This window comes from Castanea sativa, chromosome 1 (genome assembly GCF_040712315.1).
Source record: "Castanea sativa cultivar Marrone di Chiusa Pesio chromosome 1, ASM4071231v1".
NCBI lineage: Eukaryota > Viridiplantae > Streptophyta > Magnoliopsida > Fagales > Fagaceae > Castanea > Castanea sativa.
Window position 1 is genome coordinate 49736746 of NC_134013.1, and position 22998 is coordinate 49759743.

At 33.0% G+C, this 22998-nt stretch overlaps 1 protein-coding gene across 1 annotated transcript; it reads left to right on the forward strand.

Moving 5' to 3' along the window:
* The first annotated feature begins 4792 nt into the window (after positions 1 to 4792).
* Positions 4793 to 5331, forward strand: LOC142628993 (small ribosomal subunit protein RACK1-like). Its single transcript, XM_075803001.1, has 2 exons — positions 4793 to 5188; positions 5302 to 5331. The coding sequence occupies exons 1-2, from the start codon at positions 4793 to 4795 to the stop codon at positions 5329 to 5331; spliced, it is 426 nt and encodes a 141-aa protein (XP_075659116.1).
* Positions 5332 to 22998: the final 17667 nt, after the last annotated feature.

Consider the following 22998-nt stretch of genomic DNA (forward strand, 5'->3'; position numbering starts at 1 on the left):
CTCAAGCTCTCATCTTCTCGTTGCTTGATGTTCAGAAGGCTTTCCAAGGACCTCTTATATCTTTGTCTGCCAATGAAGTGCATGATGAAGTGCCCACTTAGCTCCTTAAAAGTTGAGATGGAGTTTGGAGTAATCTTGCTAAACCATACCCTAGCTAGCTAATCCTTTGAGCATGGTTAGGAATGCTTTGCACATTATCTTGTCGGGCACTCCCTGCAGGTGTATGAAGGTTTTGAACGACTCTAGGTGATCGAGCAGATCTTTCGACCCGTTGTATGTCTCAACCTGGGGAATCTAGAACTTGGGTGGGAGGGGACAAAATGTGACCTACACCGTGAAGAGGGCGTCAATACAGTGGACTAGTTTGTCCAAGTTAGTGGACACTCGCCCTCTCATGGCATTCATCATCATGTCCATCTTGTCTTTTATAATTTGCATATCTTACGCCATGACATTACTCCGCTCTCTAGCTCTTACTAACAGCTAGTGTCCTCCCATCAGTTGCACCTGTTGCCGACATTACTTTCTTCTTGATCCTCTCTTTCGCGTTGGTCATTCGTCGGTAGATAACTGTCGTCATGCTCATCGTTGTGCTGCTCATTGTGCTGATTATTGGTTTGGGCACGACTTTCATTCATCAGGTTCATTTGCAATTCAAGATCCCGATTTCACTGGGTGAGCCGCTCACCAACCGCAGTTAGAGTTTGCACTTGCCTATCCAAGGTTAGTAGTAGTCATTAACCGTTGTAGACACCTCATTTTGTATTCGGTTAATAAACTCTAGTCCCTAGCCCCAATGATGAGTTTGACATATCTACAAAAGGTAATTGAAGTTATTTTGATAGTTTGGAAGTAATCACAACTTAAAAGTGCTCAAATCGCTTTGAAAATGTTGCTAAAAAATGACATTTACTCACTGTTTTAACCACAACTTTTGACTCACAAAGAATATTTACGTGAGGTTTATTTCATTGGAAATTAGACATCTTAGGATTCAATTTGAACACAAATATTGCCTACTTTGGACTTATATTGAGTGAGTTATGACCGTTTTAAGTTGAGCCAACCTAGTAATCAAAATTAGGGTTTTTGGGGACGCATGCATACGCATGAAGTATGCATGCATACACATGCACAAGCATGTGCGCGCACACTGCATTCCAAAACTTCAGAACATCAATTTTTAGGGTCCAAATCCTCCCTCTTTGATGGGCCCCAACCCCTAGAACCTTTGAAACGTCCAAAACCATCTAAAAATTCTGAAAACCCTATGCTTCTAAACTCAAACCCTAGCTAGAGAGAGTTGATTTTTTACCTAAACTCATCCAACAACACTCTTATCTCTAGATCTTTTGCACTCACAGCCACCTAGCATGTTTTTGGCTCTTCAAAACCTCTTTCTATTCATTAGTGCAGAAATTATCTATCTCATTTCAAGAAACGTTTTAAAAAAAATTCTTTCTATAGCTTTTTAAAGAACATCTTTCTATTTTTGAATTGTGATTATCAATGGACTATTGATATATTTGATTGCCTTGATTATCATTTGATCTTGTTGTGTAAGTACTGAGGGGCCGGTCAAAACATCAACCAAGTTGTGTTCCATAAGCAAGGTGAGTCTTTCTTCATGACTTTTCATTAATTTGGATCTTTTATAACTTGTGTTCTTGTTGTTCTTAATTAATTTATATGTTTTGCATTCTTAGAAATATGATATGTTTTATTTGGTTTTGATTTATTGTGTCTCACCATATTTTGATTGGAGAGTTGAATGATTAGATGTATTGATGAACATATTTTGAAGTGTTAAGTGTTGTTCTTGTTTGTTTTTAGATCCAATGCATGTATAGGAATAGATTTTGTTTGTTTATCTCTGATATCTTTCTTGTTAGTTTAGGTTGTTTATTTTTGTATTAGATATACGCTAGGGTTTGTTAAATTGTTGTTTTGTTTGTTGCTCTGAAACTGTGTTTTTGGGTGTGTATGCATTCACATGCTTCATACTCGAGGCATGCGTACGCATACTTCATGTTTGCGCACGCATACTCATGCCCAAAATGCATATTTATGGTTCTTGCTATTTTATTTGTTTTGCTTAGTTTTAATCACATGTTTAGGTCTTGTTGAGTCTAGTTTCCCAGTAGGTGACTAACTCAAGGAACTTGAAAGGTTATTGTTGGCTACAAAGTTTTCACTTCATCAACAATGAAGATTAGGAAGCACTTGGTTACAAAACCCAATGGCGTACAAACGCAATAGCTTCTCACAGAGAAAAATAAACTCTTGGTCTTTGTATCCATGTGTGACGGCTCTTAAAATAAGCCTTATATATGTCTACGATTATGAGAAAAGAAACCTTAAACAAATGCATCAACATAGGTAGAAATTCAAATTTGGAAATTCTAAATTCGTAAAGCTCGATAGATCGAGCATATGTCAAGCTGGCCATTGAATCTCGATAGCAGCTTTCTGTCGAGTTTCAGTAAAACAACTTTTTTTCACTTGCTTCTTGGATCAATCTTCATGTCTTTAATACAATCACTTGATATGTATCAAACTCAACTTAGATCTACCTAATTTACAAGTAAAGTGAGTTTTGTCAAAGGACTAGCCAATTACATAGAGAATATGACCCTAACACATTTGATTTGGTTGATGAACATGATGAGCTTTCTTGATTGATGAACATGATGAATATGCTTGATTGGTGATATTGTTTTATGATGTGCTTGCTGCCCTTGATGTATATTGCTAGATGAATGGTAAGGTTTTATGTTATGAATGAGTGTGGGACATATGCCATGTTTGGATGTTAAATGCATATTAGTGTGTGTAAGTTTAGAATAACATATTAGAGGAACCTTTAATGGGACTAATATTTGGAATACAATGTGTGGAGGCTGACCTATGGGTCGGGTGGGGTTGGGTGCCTAACACCTTCCCATTTCCATACCTAAACTCCAGACACATGCTCTGGTAAAGGTTAGTCCATCCATAAAGGCACTATATATATGGTTCCTAGACTTAATCTAGGTGGCGACTCTATTTACACCCTTTGCCATGGTCCACCCTAGGTCAAGGCATACTTCCCACAAATTTGGGGAAACCCAAAGCCCGTCGCGGGTGTTGCACCCACAACCACATCTGGACCATGCAACTCTTTGTCTTAAAAGCGATGATATGACCAATTACTCGTTTCCCACTGATGATGTCAACTGATGATCCATAAAATCATCAGTGAGTTGATCATTCTCACGCACGCCAATTAGGTACCTAAAGAACAAAAGAGTAAAAAACCTACAGAGAGCACCGGTGGGGTGCCAGCCAAAGACCCTCCAAAGGTTAATTCAGTGATAGAAGAATCTCCAATAACTTAAAAGTAGGATCTAGGAAATTTTTATGTACCTTGGAGAATAGGAGACTCAGTGCTTATATAATGGTGTAGGGTTGACCAAGATCTCATAAATGTAGGATCTTTCCTTGTAGGAAAGATATGGAGTTATTGTTCCGAAATCTTAGGGTTTTACTTCTCATACTAGGAGGATACAAATATGTAGAAGGATCTTTGGACGTGGTGTTTAAGTTCTTTCCATATAGGGATGCATAAATGGAGAACATGCAAAAGGTGTGGGACTAAGTATAATCCATCGTTGGTATTTGGTAACCCAACAGGTACTTTCCTACCCATTGGTGAATGTGAGTGGAGAGCAAGAATGACCTTGTGTCGTAATCAACCTGAAATGGACCTAGCACCCAAAGGGTAAAAGGAGAATGATGAGTGTTAGGGTACTTTTTTTTGTTGTTCACCTAATTTTATTTAAGTACCACCTATTTATTTTCAATACCACTAATAAGTCATTGGTTTTTCCAAATTTTTTTTGATCTATTATTATTTTAATAACAAATATTTCATATCTCATTATCTAAATTGGGTCATCATATAAACTATCACAAAAGCCCAAAAACTCATATTTTATCCAATTTTATTAGGCGTAAATGCACTTTTAGTCTTTACATTTTTTGTCATTTTCTATTTTGGTCCCTACATTTTTATTTTACCACTTTTAGTCCCTAAACCAATTAACGCATGACATTTAAGTCCTTACCGTCACCCAACTAACAGAAAAAACTAACGTGGCTAACGGCACATTAAAATAATAATTAAAAAAAATCTATTTTGGCATTAAAAAATTGCCACATCAGAATCAAAATAAAAAAATAATAATTTATTAATTTTAACTAAATGAAAAAAATTAAAAACAAAAAAATCAAGCCTAGAATGGTTCATGTTCTTCCTCAAATAACCTGTTGCCCAGAAAATTATAAAAATCAATATTTTTGTTTCTCTTCTTGCATTTTCTTAGCAACCAAACATGCAAAACACACAGCAATCTTCAAATGAGACCAAAACCCAACGATCACAAAAATACCAAAACACATCTCAATCAAAACACTAAAACATCTCTATCGGACCCAACCAACCAAACACCAAACATCAAAACTCAACCAAACACAACAATAGACCAAGAAAATCCTCCACCGATCCACCACCTTCAAACCCCACCAATGGCCAAAAAATCCAGATCTACCCACCACCTGTGAGCCCAGCTGACCACTGCCACCCAGATCTAAAAAATTTTCTTTCACAAACCCATATCATCCCTTTTCAATTTTATCAAAAATCCAAAAGAAATACAGCAGACTCAACCCAGAGAAAGAGAGACTGAGATGAGAAAGACAAGCACTTGTGGGAGCAGATTTCATTAGAGATAAGAGAAATCGATCGCCCACTATGTGCACCGACAACAGCGACATCATCGTCACTGCCTCGCATGACAAAACCATTAGCCTCCGAAACCTCACCAAGGAAGACAAGACCTACAGTGTCCCTCGCCGTAGGCTAAAGGGCCACTCCCACTTCGTCGAAGACGTGGTTCTCTCCTCCAACGACCAGTTCGCTCTCTTCGGCTCCTGGGACGGCGAGCTCCGCCTCTGGGACCTCCAGGCCGACGTCTCCGTCCGCTGCTTCGTCAGCCACACCAAAGGCGTCCTCTCCATCACTTTCTCAATCGACAACCGTCAAATCGTCTCGACTTCCCGTGGCCGCACGATCAAGCTCTGGAACAACCTCGGGGAATGCAAGTTCACTATCTCTGACCTCAAGGCGCACCAGGATTGGGTCTCGTGCGTTCGTTTCAGCCCTAACAAAACATATCTAACTTCCATCATTTTTTTGTTTTTAATTATTTTTTTATAATTTTTTTTTATTTTTAAATTGATAAATTTAACTTTTTAAATTAGATGCTGACGTTGACGTGGATGTTGAAGTAGCATTTTTTAATATTATTTTAATAGACACGTCAGCATTTATTGTGCAAACAATGCACTCCGTTTGCCACGTAGGATTTTTTCGTTAAGTCAGTAACAGTAAGGACCAAAATAGAACGCATTAATTGGTTTAGGGACTAAAAGTGGTAAAATGAAAATGTAAGAACCAAAATGAAAATAAGCCAAAATGTAGGGACTAAAAGTGCATTTACGCCATTTTATTATCATTATTTAGCTAAACTCCGAACCGGCCCTATGAACCCAATACACACATCCTATTCTATTTAAAGCCCAAGAATACTCATGCTTGGCAATATTTGAAAAGTCCATGATTCAAGTTCATGGCAAAACAATCTTATCAATGGAATTCAAATCCATAATCAAAGCCCATGATTTAAACCTATGGCAATTTATTTATCCAAAACCCTATTCACATTAACAATATCAAAGCTCAATTCTCATTGGCAACATCAAAGTCCAATTCTCATTGGCAATATCAAAGCCCAGTTTTCGCTGGCAATATTTAAAGCCCAATACTTATTGACAATATCAAAGCTCAATTCTCATTGGAAATATCAAAAACTCAACATCAAAAACTCAACTTACGTTGGCACTATTAAAAACTCAAGCTAACTACTTGGCACTATATTATCAAAAGCCCAAGGTTATTAATACTTGGCAAAATACTATATCATAATTATTGCACTTAAAAGTCTAATAATGAACAATACTTTAGATTCTTAAACCTATTACTATAATATTACAAGCTCATGGAATTTATGAATTATCTATTCTCAAAACCCATGGCAATCATCTTATAAAAGCCCATGGAAAGTTATGATTTTAGACCCATAACATTTATTTATTTCAAATCATATTATAAACTCATGTTCACTATCTATCTTACATCATAACATTCATAATATTTATTTTCAAAACTCATGGTAATTATTCATCCTACATGCCCATTATGATTATCTATAGAAAAACTCATGAGAATATCACATTATTCCATTATAGTAGATATTGCCTCTATTTAAAACCCATGGTAAATATTAATCTCAAGAAAATATTGGAGGTCATTATTTAAAAAGCCCTAAAGAAAATATCATTTAAAAAGTAATCCATAGCAAAAATTATAAGAAACTATACAAGTTGTTGTTAAAAGCCCATGGAAATTAATACCCAAAACCTATCATAAATTTTTATTAAAACTTATGGATTTATTTTATTTCTACTAACAACTAAAGCTCATGTGGAAAAAAAATCCATGGCAATATATGGTAGCTTTGTCCATTTTGTAGGGCTCACAATGAGAAAACAAAAGGATGGGCCTAAGTGGAGAGAACCACCAAGTCAGAGGCCCACCAAAATACTTAGCCCTCATGGCCTAACATGAAATCTCAGCCAAAACAGCTCATGTGTGCAAACTGAACCTGCTGGAGAACTCCATATAGTCCTGCTTTCCGCTAGAGGTCACCTTAAGAAGCAACCAAGCTCCCAAACCAAATTAGGAGATACCCACCTATCTCACTGCCAACTCTGACATGAACAGTACTAGAGGCTGACACCTAAAAACTAATGAGCAATAAATGCCATTTATCTTCAAGTTTTGATCACAACTTAAGGAACCCATAATCAAGACCTTCAAGCTCATGAAATCCTCAACCAAATAGTTTATTTTATTAGTAAAAATATATGTAATTAGTTTATGAACCAAGCCCATGAATTCTAAAGAGGAAAATTTGGGAACATGTGGTTTGGAGGGCATAAAGGGATCTCCAACAAAACCCTCTGAAGTGGACTTAAACTTTGACACTTGGTTTTGGGTGTTGAATCCTACTTTCTAGGGTCCAAATCTCAGTTGCAGCACTAGGATTCTTCCTTAATACTTGCCTTAATCCCATTGGCTGAACACAATCTCAGTAAGCTTAGCATTTAATGTAAGATTATCCCAAATACGACCCATATGTGACATTGCCCAAAGGAGCAAAATTGCCCCAAAAGCAAATTTCCCATTTTTAGGCCAAATCTAGGTTATTAATTCAGCTGTCCTACTCCCCTGAATGAGACCTACGTTTTCTGGATTCTTGTTAATTAATGCTTCTCTAAACTCCATTATAAAAGCATAAGCACCTCAGCCCACAAACACACAGCTACTCCCTCTGAAACTTTCTGATTTGTTTGTCATTTTGCTTGTAATTTAGCTATCCTCAAGTCCACAACTCATTCCCTTTAACCCACACTCACCTAAACTCAAACATTCCTTTCCTCTTTTGCATAATCACAGCCCATAAATGCTTCCCAATTGGTCACAAACAGCCCACTACTCACTAAAGCCTTAACCTCAGTATTAATTCCATCCCACTCACTCAAAACAGCCCACATTACCTCATTCATGCCTTATGCACACATACTCACCAAAATCTTAGTTTAATACTTGCTACACTAAGCTGGGATCTCTCTCTCCCTTCATATCATGCCCAATAACTCCTTTTTCATCACTATGCAACCACTAATATTTACTTATTGTTTTACTATGGGAGGCTATAATGTATTTGAGACTTTTTGAAATTTTTTCTTCATTTAATGTAATGATAGCTGAGAGTTCTTTAGACCCTATTGAACAAAATACACAAGAATTTCCTAAAGTTAATACTTTATTATATTTATTTAATAATTGAATATAAATTACCCTACTACTAGAGGACTGATTTAAACTATGATGCTGTAAAAAGACTAATAATATAACAAGCTAACAACAGTAACGTATTTATTGGGCTTTCTTGTTGTCTTCTTGTCAGGGTGTAGCCTCTATCTCTTGCCTGGGTGGGCTTACACAACACCGAAAGCGTTTGGGCTTTATTTCAAGAGCCCATCGTCGAGTTTCAGCTTGGCTACCCCATATTCTATTCGAGAACATCAAAATTTTCCCCTCAACAATGAGTAATCCAAACCCGAAGGGTAAAGCAGAACGAAGGGTAGGACAGTTTGAATAAGTGACCAGACACCTGTTGATGTCCTTAGTCATTGGTCCTAGCCGATTCGTTTGTTGCATGATGCACTAGACGAGTTATTCTCTGAGCGTTGCTATGATATCACTAAGCAAGTTGGTTTGTTGATTGGACGAGTATAATGGGTCGTATGTCAAGAGTATCTCATCAGTTTAGACAAGTTAGTGTCTGCGTTGTCCTGGGCGATGAGTAGGATACCTAACGACCCCTTGATACGTGACAACCATTAGGGCAGAATGTGTTGCGTGGTGTCAAGGAAGGTACCTGACGAACCCTTGATATGTGACAACCCCTTGATACGTGATGACCGTCAAGGCGAAGTGTGTTGCATGGTGTCAGGGAATGTACCTGACGACCCCTTGATACGTGACGACTGTCAGAACGGAATATGTCGTGTGGTATCAAGGAAGGTACCTAACAACCCCTTAATATGTGACCACCGTCACGGCGGTGTGTGTCGCATGGTGTCAGAAAGGGTACCTAACGATCCTTGGATACCGGATGACCCTTTGTTACATGATGATCGTCACGGTGGAGTGTGTTGCGTAGTGTCAGGGAAGGTACCTGACGAACCTTGGGTACCTGAAAAGCCCTTAATACGTGACGACCCTCACAGCACAGTGTGTCGTGTGGTGTCAGGGAAGGTACCTGACAAGCTCTTGGTGGCCAAAGATACTTTTGATGACCGAAGACTCTTTTGGTGAGCTCATAATGCTTTTGGTGACCGAAGACTCTAGGATGTTAGAAAAAATTTTGGGATGGTGAAAATATTCTCTATCATTTCCAATATTTTGAGTATATGAATATCTAGAGGGATCCTTGGATGCGGTATGCAAGTTTTTTCCATATTAAGAATCATGAGTGGAGAGTACACAAATGGAGTGGGACTAAGTATATTCCCCTGGCAGTATTGGTTATCCGACGAGTAGATTCATACCTAATAATGAATGTGAATAGAGGGTATAGACAATATCACATGGCCATCAAACTCGAAGGAGATGTTTTATCCCAAAGGACAATTTTGTCCTAAAGGGTATATTTGTCCCAACAAGTATATTGATCCCAAAGGGGACCTAGTACTCGAAGGGTAAATGGAACCAAGGGCCATTTCCAACTCGAAGGGTATAAGAAGACGGTAGGGCAATCCAAACCCGAAGGGTAAAAGGAGTTAGAAAATTTCTTAGTTAAAATATTCTTTATCATGTACCATTTTTTGTATACCACTTTATATTTTACTAATCAAAATACCACATTTTTTTAAATTCCTTATAAAATAAACAAAGTTTAAAATAAAGAAAAAAAATAGACACATAATATTCTATAATGGATAGGACAGAGAGAGACAAAAATGGGAAAGAAGATTTCTATTCACTATTTACATTACGTATATATGGGAGCATATGCATTTGGTTGTTACTTCTTTAGTGTTAATCTTTAGTGTTAATTAGATATATAATAGTGTTCAAAAAAGAAATGAAGAATACTTTTTAGTTGATATTTAAATATTAAACAAGAATTCACTTAAATATGTAAGCAATTTAAATTTGCTTAAAAAAATACCCAAAAGATAAAATAAAACCAACCAACCAACCAACAACTAAGATCAATGTAAGAAAGAGAAAATCAAGTTCCACGATTACTTCTGAATGCAGTGGTATAAGATTTTTTTCGGAATTTATTGCACTTTGAAAAGTCAATCTAAATAGACTAATAATTGATAGAAAAGATTAACACCATCATCCACTAGTAAGAGTGCGTTTAGATACCACTTATTTTACTGAAAATTAAAAACTAAAAATACTATAGCAAAATAAATTTTAAATGTGTAAATAGTGCTGTGAAACCTATTTTTAATGAAAAATTTCTGAAAAAAAGAGATTTATGGGTCCCGTGAACAGTGCACGGGACCCAATGGAAGTGCTGAAACGCATTTTTCCACAAAAAAAAAAATAGAAAACGCAGACGTTAGATACCGCATGAAACGCAATATCCAAACGGATACTAAGTCATCACTAAGTCTCAAAACATTGTCAGCTTTTTAATCATCCAAATTATTCCAAAATTTCTTTTAAAAAAACAAAAAATATTATGCGTAACTACAACTAATAAAATTTTCGTACTATTAGGCAAATTCGGACAGCCTTAAATTTTATGGCTTCAAATTTTGCAATGTGTGTACAAGCCACGCAATGAGTAAGTTTAAAAACATGTGCACCAAAATCCACAATATACTTAAGTCTTAACTTGTAATTGATGGACCTAATTTTTTTTTTTTCAACAACTACCTATTGTAGTCTCATGTGTAAGCGATAAAATTCGATAACAAGTTGACTGTTTGGGTGTTAGTAAATGAAGCCATATATTTGGTTAACTTAGAATTTAATGCATTTTACTGATTTGTCAAAGAATAATAAGACAATCAAAATAAAAGTTATTATTATTTGTAACATCAAATTTACTATTTTATTTTTTTGGCTATAAGTTGTGTTGTTGTTTATTAATAAATGAATGTGTTGTAAATTAAAGTAGACTCTAATTTTGGGTATGTTACAGTAAGGGAAAGGTTTTGTATGTAGTAATTAATATATAATGGGTTATGCGACAGTAAAAAGAAGGTGACAGGTGTCTAAGGTCTACATGATCATGTGCATTGCATATGACCTTTGGAAACATGTTGCTTTCTTTTTATTGCCACATAATTGCTGCATACAAATAGAAGTCTATTTATTTTTTGAATGCTCCATAGCAAGAGCCTTGTGGTTTGTTTTTTGAATGCTCCATGGCAAGAGCCTTATGGTTTGGAAGTAGATGGTGTGCTCGAACAGACAATATAGAACTCACTAATAGCACTGATATCAAAAGTAGAAGCATGTTTATTTTGAAAGGCTCCACCAAAGAGTGCGAAAAAGAATTAAATCTGTATGCAGTGTGTTCAAATGAGAAGACTCACGTAGCTGTGGTAGTTCAGGATGGAAATGGAGATATTTTAAATGTGTGGGAGAGAAGTATAAGGATGTGTATGTAGTCCTAGTTTTGCTAAAGCTTCTGCCATAGTTTGGGCTTTGCAGCTGGCTAAAGATGAAAAATTCTAAAGTATAATTGTTAAGGGTGATTCTAAGATCTGTGTTGATGCCATAAATAAGAATTTGGATGAGGCATGTTGGAAGATTCAGCCATTATTGAATGATGCATTAGTCTTGGCTAATTCTTTTGTGGGTTGTTGACTTGCTTTTGTTGGATCAAAAGGGATGCTAATTCCATAGCCCATTAGCCAAGTAGGTATATTTTGTATTTAAATATATATCACCTATATTTGAAGTGTGCATCCTTTCCAAGTGCTATCATATATGATTGGGAAAGAGATTTATTTCTTTTGCTTCTTCAATGAAATATTCACATTTATCAAAAAGACAAAATACACAGTAGTTAGGTTAGGTGTGTTTTTAATATAATTAAGGCGTAAATGCACTTTTAGTCCCTACATTTTGACTTTTTCATTTTAGTCCCTACATTTTAATTTTATCACTTTTAGTCCCTAAACCAATTAACGCGTGTTATTTTTGTCCTTTTCGTCAGTCAACTGATAGAAATAGCTGAAGTGGCTGCCGGAGGAATTGAAATATTATTAAAAAAATGCCACATTACCATGACACATCAGCATATAAATTTAAAAAATTAATTTATTAATTTTAACTAAATAATAAAAATAAAAACAAAATTAAAAACTAAAATTCACCTGAATTAAGATCTAAAAGTTTTTTGAACAAGAACACCAACCCAAAAATTTTAAAACCCAAAAAATTAACATAAGATCCAAACCTGAACACTATTCTCAAACTCAAACTCTATTCTCTCATCTCAAACTCAAACTACATGGTCACACACTATTCTCTCACCTCAACCAAAAAAAATAAAAAATTCTCAACCCAGAAAAACACATTCAAGTAATTTGAAACCCAGCAAACTCATCTCAAGCAAGTTCGAAACTCACACCAACAAAAAACCCAACCAACGGTCACTGATCAGACCAACCAATCAACCAAAGAAAGATACAAACACAAACAAGCCAACGATTTCGCTCAGCTGCTCATGAATGCGCAAATTCCACCGCAAACTCCTCCGTCAGCCACTGCAAATTCCACAATCTGGCTCAGCCGCTCAAGGATTTCACGCGTTAATTTATCAATTCGTCCTTTCTCGTTGAATAGCAAGTCGCGGCTCGCTTGGGAGTTTGGGGATATTTTTCAACCCGATCTGAGAGCAAGTCATGGATTATTATTGGGTTTGCTAGTTTGTTATTGTGTTCTTTGTTTGGGTTTGCTAGTTTGTTATTGTGCTCTTTGTTTGTTGGAATTGAGAGCAAGGTAAAAATTTTCTTGAGATGTGTTTTTCTGGGTTGAGATTTTTTTTTTTTTTTTAGGTTGGTTGTGTTGTATTTTTGGATTGATTTGGTACTTTGGGGTTTTGGGATTTGATGATTTGCTGGGTTTGAGAAAATGGTGCCTTTGAGATTTATGATTTTGTTTTTGAGCTGAAATTTTTTGGGTTTTTGTGTTTGTTTCCTAAGAAAATTTTTGGATTTGCTAGTTTGTTGATTGGGGAATAACATGGTATTCATGTGCTAGGAAAGAAGAAATGTTCTTACTAAAAAAAAATTAATTAATGTTCTTTGTGTTTTGAAATTTGAGTTTGTGTTTGGTTCTAGGTTTGTGCTCTTATGTTCTTGTTCTTTTGTTGAATGTTCTTGTGTGTTCTTGTTCAAAATGAATTAGATCTAAATAAATGTATTTTATTATTTTTAATTCTGTTTTTTCTTTTTTTATTTAGTTAAAATTAATAAATTATTCAAAAAAAATTAGATGCTGATGTGGCATTTTTTATAATATTTTAATTTCTCCGATAGCTACCTCAGCAATTTCCGTCGGTTGTCTGACGGAAATGACGAAAATAACACGTGTTAATTGATTTAAGGACTAAAAGTGGTAAAATTAAAATGTAAGGACTAAAATAGAAAAAAATCAAAATATAATGACTAAAAGTGCATTCGCGCCTATAATTAATATATGTATTTCTCCAAATTAAAATAAGGTTTAAATCTTCACTTGAGTGAGTTTTAAAGTCAATTTTACTCATCCTCATGCAATAATGTCAAAAGCATTTCCATGTATATTTCTTCCAAGAACTGTGGACTAAAAAATAAATCATATAACTTGGAACTTTTTCAGAACTCTTGTTGATGATGCATAATTAGAATTCGCACAAAAGTCCCTCATATAAGCCAACAGACAGACATTAGTCAACTTTTTATTTTGCATACATTTACAATAGCCTAGTATGGAGTGCATAATACATAAGAGTAGAATTTATGAGAGACATTACAAACCCCCCCAACCATATATGATATTATCGCATAAAACCCACTTTATTCTTAATTAATACTGCCCTCCACGATAATAAGCAACCTAATGCTTGATTATTGTTGAACCGTGGCGCTTCGTTTGTTAAGGGGTTGGAGGTGCGCAACGTCTATATGGGGTACGACTACATCCATATGGCGGAGTTGGCTTCCTATAGGGTGGACGTGGCGTTGGCAGAGTTGGTGGCTTCAAAGGCGGAGTTGGTGGCTTCAAAGGCGGAGATGGTGACTTCAAGGGTGGAGATTGAGGCAGCGGCGGTGACGAGATACATCTTCCATAAGAACTTCGCTTACCACACTTACCTGAGATATGAAATAAAGTTATCAGAATATGAACTAATTGATACGTCACCTGGAGATGGTGGAGTTGGCTTCCAATAGGGTGGACCTGGTGTTGGCGGAGTTAGTGGCTTCGAAGGTGGAGTTGATGGCTTCAAAGGCGGAGCTGGTGGCTTCAAGGGCAAAGCTGGCGGGTTCGACCGACATGATCGTCGAAATGGTTCACACTTTCCTGAGAGCAAAAGTTCCATATATGAAAGATCTTAAAATGTGAAAGTACGTGCATGGTTAGAAACTTAGAATTTATCAGAAACACATTAGCTTCGGGAGGTGGATAAGTGATTATCTTATAGGCCTCTAAAAACAAGAAAATACTTCTACTATTAGTATATAAGAAATCATATTGAATTACTTATTCTTGAACAACAATTGAAACAATATTATATTCAAAATATTTGTCAACACAAACAAGCAACTGCTACTGGTTTGAAAAATCTTACTTGATAAACAAAAATAAAAAATTTACTTTGATAAGTATGCTACAAAATTGATTAAAATAAAACTATCTACTAGAAACTAACTTTCGGCTGCATTTGAAGAAGGAATGAAAAATGTGGAAGCCAAGAGAAGGCAAATAGTAAGAATGACCTTCATTTTGAGAGTTAGTGATTCTAAGCTTCTCTCACCTGGTCTTATTTATAGACCAAACATTCAAGTAGAAGCTTGTAAAATGGACTATTAAACTCAATGGAACAAGAAAAAATGAAGTAGGATATTTAAAAAAAATAAAAATCAATAGTTGCAATAGAAAATTGACAATTGAACTCCTAAATATTTCAATTAGAAACATAATATATATATATATATATATATATATGTATATATATATATCAATTGAGTTACAAAGCTCTTGACAAGTAATATATAATTGAAAGAAGACTAAAAAGGGGAACACATGAAAAAAAAGAAGAAGCCTTTGAATAATGTTGGCTAGACATAAAAATTGAATGGGATAAAGTTATGTACCTTTATTTGCTTAATTTATCAAAACTATGGAAATGAGTTTGCTTTTACTATTTTTATTTCATTAATCACATGGGTATTAGTTTGCTCAACTAATAAGGTTTTTTGTCATCAAATAAGAGATTTGTTAGTAATTCTAACATTCTCTACCCTAGTCTTATTTATAAACCATATCTACAATCAAGTAAAAGCGCGTGAAATGGACTATTAATTAGACTCAATAGAACAAGACAAAATGAAGTACAATACTTAAAATAAATAAATAAAATTCATAGTTACAATATAAAATTGGTGATTGAACACTAAATATCTCAGTTGGAAGCATAATAAAAAGAAAAAAAGAAAAATCAATTGAGTTATAAGGCTTTTGTCAATTAAACATTTTCTCCCCCTTCATTTTTTCCAATGAACTCAATTTTTTCCTTTATTCAAATTAAAATATTTTGGTTTCCTTTATTGTGAATGGAGTTGCTTTATATCCTGCATAGTGAAAAGCTTATCCATGTAGTTATATTTAATTAGACTAAAAGAGAAAAGTAACACCATCATCCACCGTCCACTTGTAATTGCCTCTTTAAGTCTTCACTAAGTCCAAAATATTTGGCCACCACGTGTTTTCTACATGACAATGATCAACGCTCACTTATTAGTCTACTTTTTAATCATCCAAATTATCATGAAATTTCTTATAAAAAAGAAACAAAACATATTAATTAAGGCTAAAATGCAAAACTAACCATCTAACTTTCTTCAAATTTCATTTCAGTTCTCTAACTTTACTTTTGTTCATTTCGGTCCTCTAAGTTTCAGATTATTCAATTAAAACCTTTCCATTAACTTTTGTTAAAAATTTTTGAAAAAAAAAATCCAGAAATTATATTTCAATCATTAATTGAATTTTTATTAGTTTAAAAAATTTGAAGAAAAATTTATAAAATTGAAAAATTAACCACAACATATAACAAAAGTTGATAAAAAAGAATTAATTGAATAAACTTAAAATTTAAAGGACTAAAATGAATAAAAGCAAAGTTAGATAACTGAAATAAAATTTGAAGAAATTTAGAGGATCAGTCTTGCATTTTACCCATTAATTAATTATACGTAACTAATAAAATTCTTGTGCTACTGGTCAAATTCAAACCTCCTTAAGTTTGATGGCTTCAAATTTAGCAATGTCTTTACAAGCCAAATGCAGTAAGTCTAAACTCAAAAAAGGAAACCTAATTACACACCTAAATCCATAATATGTTTAAGTGTCAACTTGTAATTGGTGTATCTAATTTTTTTTATTAAATTTTCAACAAAAATACTTGTGGTCTCATTTGTAAGTAATAAAATCCAATAACAAGTTGACACTTAAACATGTTGTGGAACGGCGCGTTTAGGTCAATAAATGAAACTATTTGGTCAACTTTTTTTTTTATATACAAGATAGAATTTCTACTCTAGCCTAATCTAAGTATATATGTGTGTGAAACTCTCTCCTAGAGACTTGAACCTCGGCCCTTGCCCCTCACACCCTACAAGCACTTATACTTGTGGAGTGACCAGCACACCAAGGGTGTGCGGTTGGTCAACTTAGAATTTAATACATTTCATTGATTTTTTAGAAAATAATAAGATAGTCTCAATAAAAGTTACTATTATTTGTAACACAAATTTTATACTCTTTTTTTTGCTAAATAAGCTTTGTTGTTGTTTAATAAGAGATTGATGTGTTATAGATTACTAGTTTTGGTGGCACTTGCAAGGCACATGCTACCCCTTGATTGCAAAACTTAAGATAGGTATCTATCTAAAGAACTATGAAATCATATTCTCAAAGATACATGTCATACAATGCTAACCTCATTCATATAAAAATTTTGATTACACACAAACTTAGAGTAACTATATAACATATGAAATATCAATTTTTCTATGATAGTTTTTTATAACCTATTTTCTGAAGGCAATATCCACTCACCAAAAACTTTTAAGAATGATATTAAATATCATTGTCCTACATTTTATAAGTCTCTGTGATGTTTAGCTTTATTAGTTTTTAATAGACAACCTTTTAAGCAAGAAAATAAATAAAAATAAAAATAATAAAAGTAAAAACAAGATAAGAAAATGCATATGTGCAATTGAAGTCTCCGTTAGATAAAATTATAGATCTAGAAGATTAAAAACCTAATAAATTAGTGTTCTCTAAATAACAAATAGAATACCTTATATCACGATTTCAACTTCCCAAGCATAACTACTACATAAAACTCAAAAAACGTGAAAAAGATTTTTGAGATATTAAAATTCAGTGGGGTATTTTAGATATAGCACAATGGAATATTTTAGGAATTAATCATAGGATTCATTAAAGTATAGTTTAGAGAATAATAATAGGAGGTATTTGCTAATTTCTAAAACATAAAGGGAAAATTGCTTGGTTTTATAGTTTAGGGGGATTTATAAACTACCCAAGAGTATAAAGGGAAAAATCAAAATTATATTTTTCCGTAAATCTATATATGGACAAAATGTCAGTTAACTAATCCACAAAATGTCCATAAAAGTACTTTCTCCAAGTAACTAATCCGAAGAAGAAGTTTAGGAACAAATTGTCACAACAATTTGACAATACCTTTATTTTTAGTTGTGGTTGCAATCGGTCTAATATTTTTTTTTTTTTTATATTTATTTTGACTTATAACAAACTTACACTTTAGTAGTTATGAAAATATTATAACATAAACAAAATGTCCCAACATTTTCACAATACCTTTTATTTTCAATTACGGTGGGTTTGGTATGATATTTTATTATCTTATTTCAACATATAAGAAATTGACACCTCTATAATTGTGAAAATATTGTAACAAAAACAAAATGTTACAACATTTTCACAATAAATATTTTATTTTATTTTGACCTATAAAGAACTAACAATTCAACAATTATGAAAATATTGTGACAATTTATTGTGTCATTATAACTATTTCTAAATAAAAACATTATGTCAGCACATATAAACATTTTTTAAAAAAAGAAAGAAAGAAAAAAGAGCGAGCTCGAAGTATCAAATCAATGTCAGTACATATAAATATTAAAATAAAATTAAAATTAAAAGGGGAAAAAGAGGCAGGCTAAAACAATGAGTTTTGGCTCACCAATTGATTAACCAAATGGGCCTCTTAGCCCTTTTTATACAAGTGTTGCGGGTTTAATTGGTAGCCTTTGATTCTCCTTATTTAGGTAATATAATATTAAAATAAAAAAATATTGCATCTACAATATTTTTACAACACTTTTATAACAAATTTGAGATGACAAGTTGTTATTGGTTCTAATTTGAACCTGTCACTGAAATTATTTTTTCCCACTAATAATACTCAATAATAACCTATTATTTAGAATTTATTGTGAAAGTGTTATAAAAATATTGTAGGCATAACATTTCTTTATATTATAGTTTTTCATTTGTGATCCAAACTCATAATTTTAGCTCAATAAAAGATAAAAGGCGTATTAAATACACTTTTGGTCCCTACATTTTGGGTCATTTCTCGATTTGGTCCCTAAACTAATTTTACTCCTAGGTCAATCCTTGATTTTTTTTTTAAATTGTTTTTAAAATGGTTCCTGTCGTCAACCCAGTAACAGAAAAATCTAAGGTGGCAAACGGAGTGCATAGGTGCATGTTAGATGCTGACGTGACTAATAAAATAATATTAAAAAATACTACGTCAGTATCCATGTCAGCATTTTAATAAATAAAAAAGTCATCTCAGAAAATTAAAAAACAAATAACGAAATAATTTTTTTTTAACTTTTTTTTTTTTTTTTGCTTTTCATTATTTTTCTAAAGAACATTGTTCTTCTTCTTCCCCAAGACATGAACTTCATGCTTCATGTTCTTCCCCAAATCAAACCCAATAAATCCAAGAAATGAAACCGATAAACCTCTAGTAAATCAAACCCAATAAATCTAAGAAATAAATATACAAATCCACATCAAAAAATTAAAAAAAATAAATAAATAAACCACAAACATGAAACCAAACTCACTGAGACATCTTCATCTCCGAAACACAAACATGGCCACACCAATCTCCACAACCACACCGATCTCTACCTCCACTACCGACCACCCACCCCTACAGAAACCCAGAAAAACCCCACCTATAACCAAACCTGTAAACACAAATCCAAGACCCACACCAATCTCCACGGCCACAGCCCACGCACACTGAAACCCAAAAAAACCCAGCCTCTCCAACCAAACCCAGCCATCTCCATCTCCATCTCCAACCAAACCCATAATCCGAGACCCATGGATTATTGATCTCCACCCCAACCACCAATCTCCACCATGACAACCCCAACGACACCGATCTCCACCCTGACCACCGATCTCCACCTCCATTACCGACCACCCCACGAAAAACTAGGAAAACCCAGAGATTAGAGAGTCGGGTTTAGAGAGAGAGAAAATGTCAGAGATTAAGAGAGAGAGGGATTGAAAGCTTGAACAAAGAAAGATACAAACACAAATACGCACCAAGAGACAGAGAAAGAAAGGATCTGGAAAAAAAAAAAATGAAACAAAAAGAAGAAAGATACAGACACAAACACAGAGAAAGAGAGGCTCTGAAAAAGTTTTTTCTTTTTTTTTTTGTTTTTGATTTTGAATTTTTTCAGTTTAATTTTTTTTTTTTTTTTTTTTTATTAATTAAAATGCTGACTTGTCATTAAAACGCTGACATGGATGCTGACTTGGTATTTTTTAATATTATCTTATTAGCCACATCAACATCTAACATGCCACCTATGCACTTTGTTTGCCACGTAAGATTTTTCCGTTACTGGGTTGACGGTAGGAACCATTTTAAAAACAATTTTAAAAAATCAAGGACTGACTAAGGACAAAATCAGTTTAGGAACCAAATCGAGAAATTGTCTAAAATATAGGGACCAAAAGTGCATTTACGCCAAAATAAAATTATAATAAACCAAAATGACTGTAGAAAATATATAAAAGACAAAACTACACTAAACCAAAGCTACATTAGAAAAGCTCCTGTAGAAATGCTCATTCACTCTTTTTATATAGTTAGTAGATTAGTAGATATAGTAGACTCTAATTCATCAAATATATATACATATATATATATATATAGTAGACTCTAATTTTTTTACCAAAAGACTTAAAAATTGACCAGGGTAAAGTTTTTCGTCCCTTTGTTTATTTATTTTGTCACAATGGTTGAAATGTGTTTGCCTTTACTCTTTTTTTTTTTTCGTTTCCTGCTATCTTTAGTTTACAAATCTATACATAATTTCACTAATATGTTGGGGGTATTTAGTATCATGTACAAGCCTCGTCCTTAAATTAGTTTAGTACAGTTTCGTTTGGTTAATATCTCTTTCTTTTCTTTTCTTTTTCTTTTTTTTTAGAAGTTGTTTAATACCTTTTTGAAAGAGGCTAGGATAAGGAACCAAAGCAGAAATCAAGAATTTGAACCTTACGTTATTTGTGGAAAGATGAATGTATTTGGTTTTTTTTGTGTGTATAAACTAGGTAAATAGAGAAAACTAACAGGATCTGTCTACTTGTAGAGTTGTAGTTGACATAAGTCTTCAGTAAATCCAAAAAAATTTGACTGCCACAATTTTCTCTAAAAAACAATGACCACGACAGTACCTAAAGAATATTAGGTTAACCCTCTCCAAAGAAAAAAAAAAAAGTATGTTATGTTATTAATTTTTTAATCATTCAAATTATCATAATTATGTAAACAGTCTTATAACTCAACTGATACATTTTGATAGTTTGATATTCACCGTTCAAATATCTCATCTTCCATTTTTGTAACTATTAAATTATCTAAAAAAAATCTCATCCAAATCTTACTTTTACACTTTACCAATCATAGATTCACAAGTTATCATGTGACTAATTTTAAAAAATTAATTAAATAAATTAAAATTAGTTATTTTATAAGAAAAGAAAAAAAATATATATGACAATAAGTAATTGGTAGGGTATAAAATAGAAAACTAAAATCTAAAAAACATTGGTATATTGGTTCTTTTTTGGGGGGGGGGGGGGGGGGGGTTAATAGATATAAAAAATATAATGGTTCAATGTTAATGAGTCTATGCATGTTGTAGGCATATGATATATGGTAAACACATGTAAATTAAAATAGTAAATTAAGATAGAATCAGGTTAATGGATGCCCTTATGTTATTTTGTTAAGGACCATTTTAGGAAAATTTTGATACCATTAAAAAACTTAGTTGCCTTTTTTTTTCTTATAAAAAGTTTTAAAAATTATTTCTTAGACCAATACCTTTAAAACATCCATTACCTTTTCCCATTAAAATCGGTCTCAATATATTTTTAGAAATCAAGTTTTTTTTTTCTTGAGAAACTTTTAAGACATCAAGTTAGATGTCTAAACTTTATATATTTAGATTAATTTCTTATTTTGATTATTAGTAATTATGAACTGCTTATTTTTGTTTCTTTATTTTAATGGTATTAAATATATGTTTGTGGTTAATTGAGATTATGGAGAATCTAAGCATAATAATAAGCCCGCATTAACTTCTACACAAATCGAGATAGATTTTGCAGATCCCCTTGTGGTATTTTCTGAACCACAACTTAGACCATGTATGAAATAGTTTTACGTTTATATTAGAATTTTTATAACAATTAACATTGTTTATTTATTTTATTATTAATAATCGACTTAGTATTATTTAGGGTTTTTTTTTAAATGTTGTCCTTTAATTTTAATCTTGTATCTCCTAAACTAAAATTTTGGCTCTATTACTTTATAATAAGCCCTCAAATTGGAATTTACATAGAAGTCCCTTAAATAAGCCAACAGATTAGTCCACTCTTTTATTTTGCACACGTTACAATATACTATTATTATGGAGAGCATAATACATAACTAGGAATTAATTATATGAGGCATCACTACTTCAAAAAAAAAATTTATAAGAGGCATCATAAAGCCCAAACCATATATCACATAAAACCCACTTTATTCTAACTTCTCTCCACGATAATAAGCAACCTAATCTATATATATATATATATATATATATATATATATATATATATATATATATATATATATATATATAACTGAATCCTCCGAAACTCCCACAATTTTTTACATCAACATAATATTTAAATAAAATTATCATTTTATTTAAATAAAACTATTTTTGTGTAGTCCAAATTTAACTAGGAGTGAAACTCCATCTCTCTAATAAGTCCAACTTAAACTCAAACTTATCATTATCATTTCTTTTAAATAAAATTATTTTTGTTTAATCAAAACTTAACAAGAAGTGAAACTCTATTTCTCTAACAAGTTTAACTCAAACTCATCATTTTTTAAATAAAATTATTTTTGTTTACCCCAAATTTAATAAGGAGTAAAACTATATTTCTCTAACAAGTCTAACTTAAACTCAAACTCAAACTCAAACGTTGATAAAAAAAAATAAAAATAAAAATAAAAATAAAAACTTGAATAAATCCTCATTACAAGAAATCAAGGTTTAACCGGCGTTATTTTAGCGATGTTTTTAAATTCAACGCTATAAGTGGTATACTGTGACCTTTTTTGAAAAACGCTGCTAAAGAGTTACTGTTTAGTGACGTTTTCCAAAAAACGTCGCTGTAACTCAAAACAATAGCAGCTGAAAACGCCGCAATAAGTGTAGTTCTAGCAGCGTTTTTCTGGTTCATAGCGGCGTTTTAGAAAACGTCACTGTAGGTATTAAGCCAGTATATTAAAAACTCTATAGCGACGTTTTGAAAACGTCACTATAAGTTCCCTCCATATTTTGACTTTTCCGCACTAGCTTTTTCCCACACTTTTTTCCCTCTCCTTTTTTTTTTTTCTTCCTCCACTTTGTTTTTGCTTT

Bases quoted from the DNA above. Each gene is read 5' to 3' on its own strand.
- LOC142628993 (XM_075803001.1), top strand. From the start codon at position 4,793: ATGTGCACCGACAACAGCGACATCATCGTCACTGCCTCGCATGACAAA. The intron at 5,189-5,301 runs GTTCGTTTCAGC...TTTTTAAATTAG, and splicing joins ACCAGGATTGGGTCTCGTGC to ATGCTGACGTTGACGTGGAT.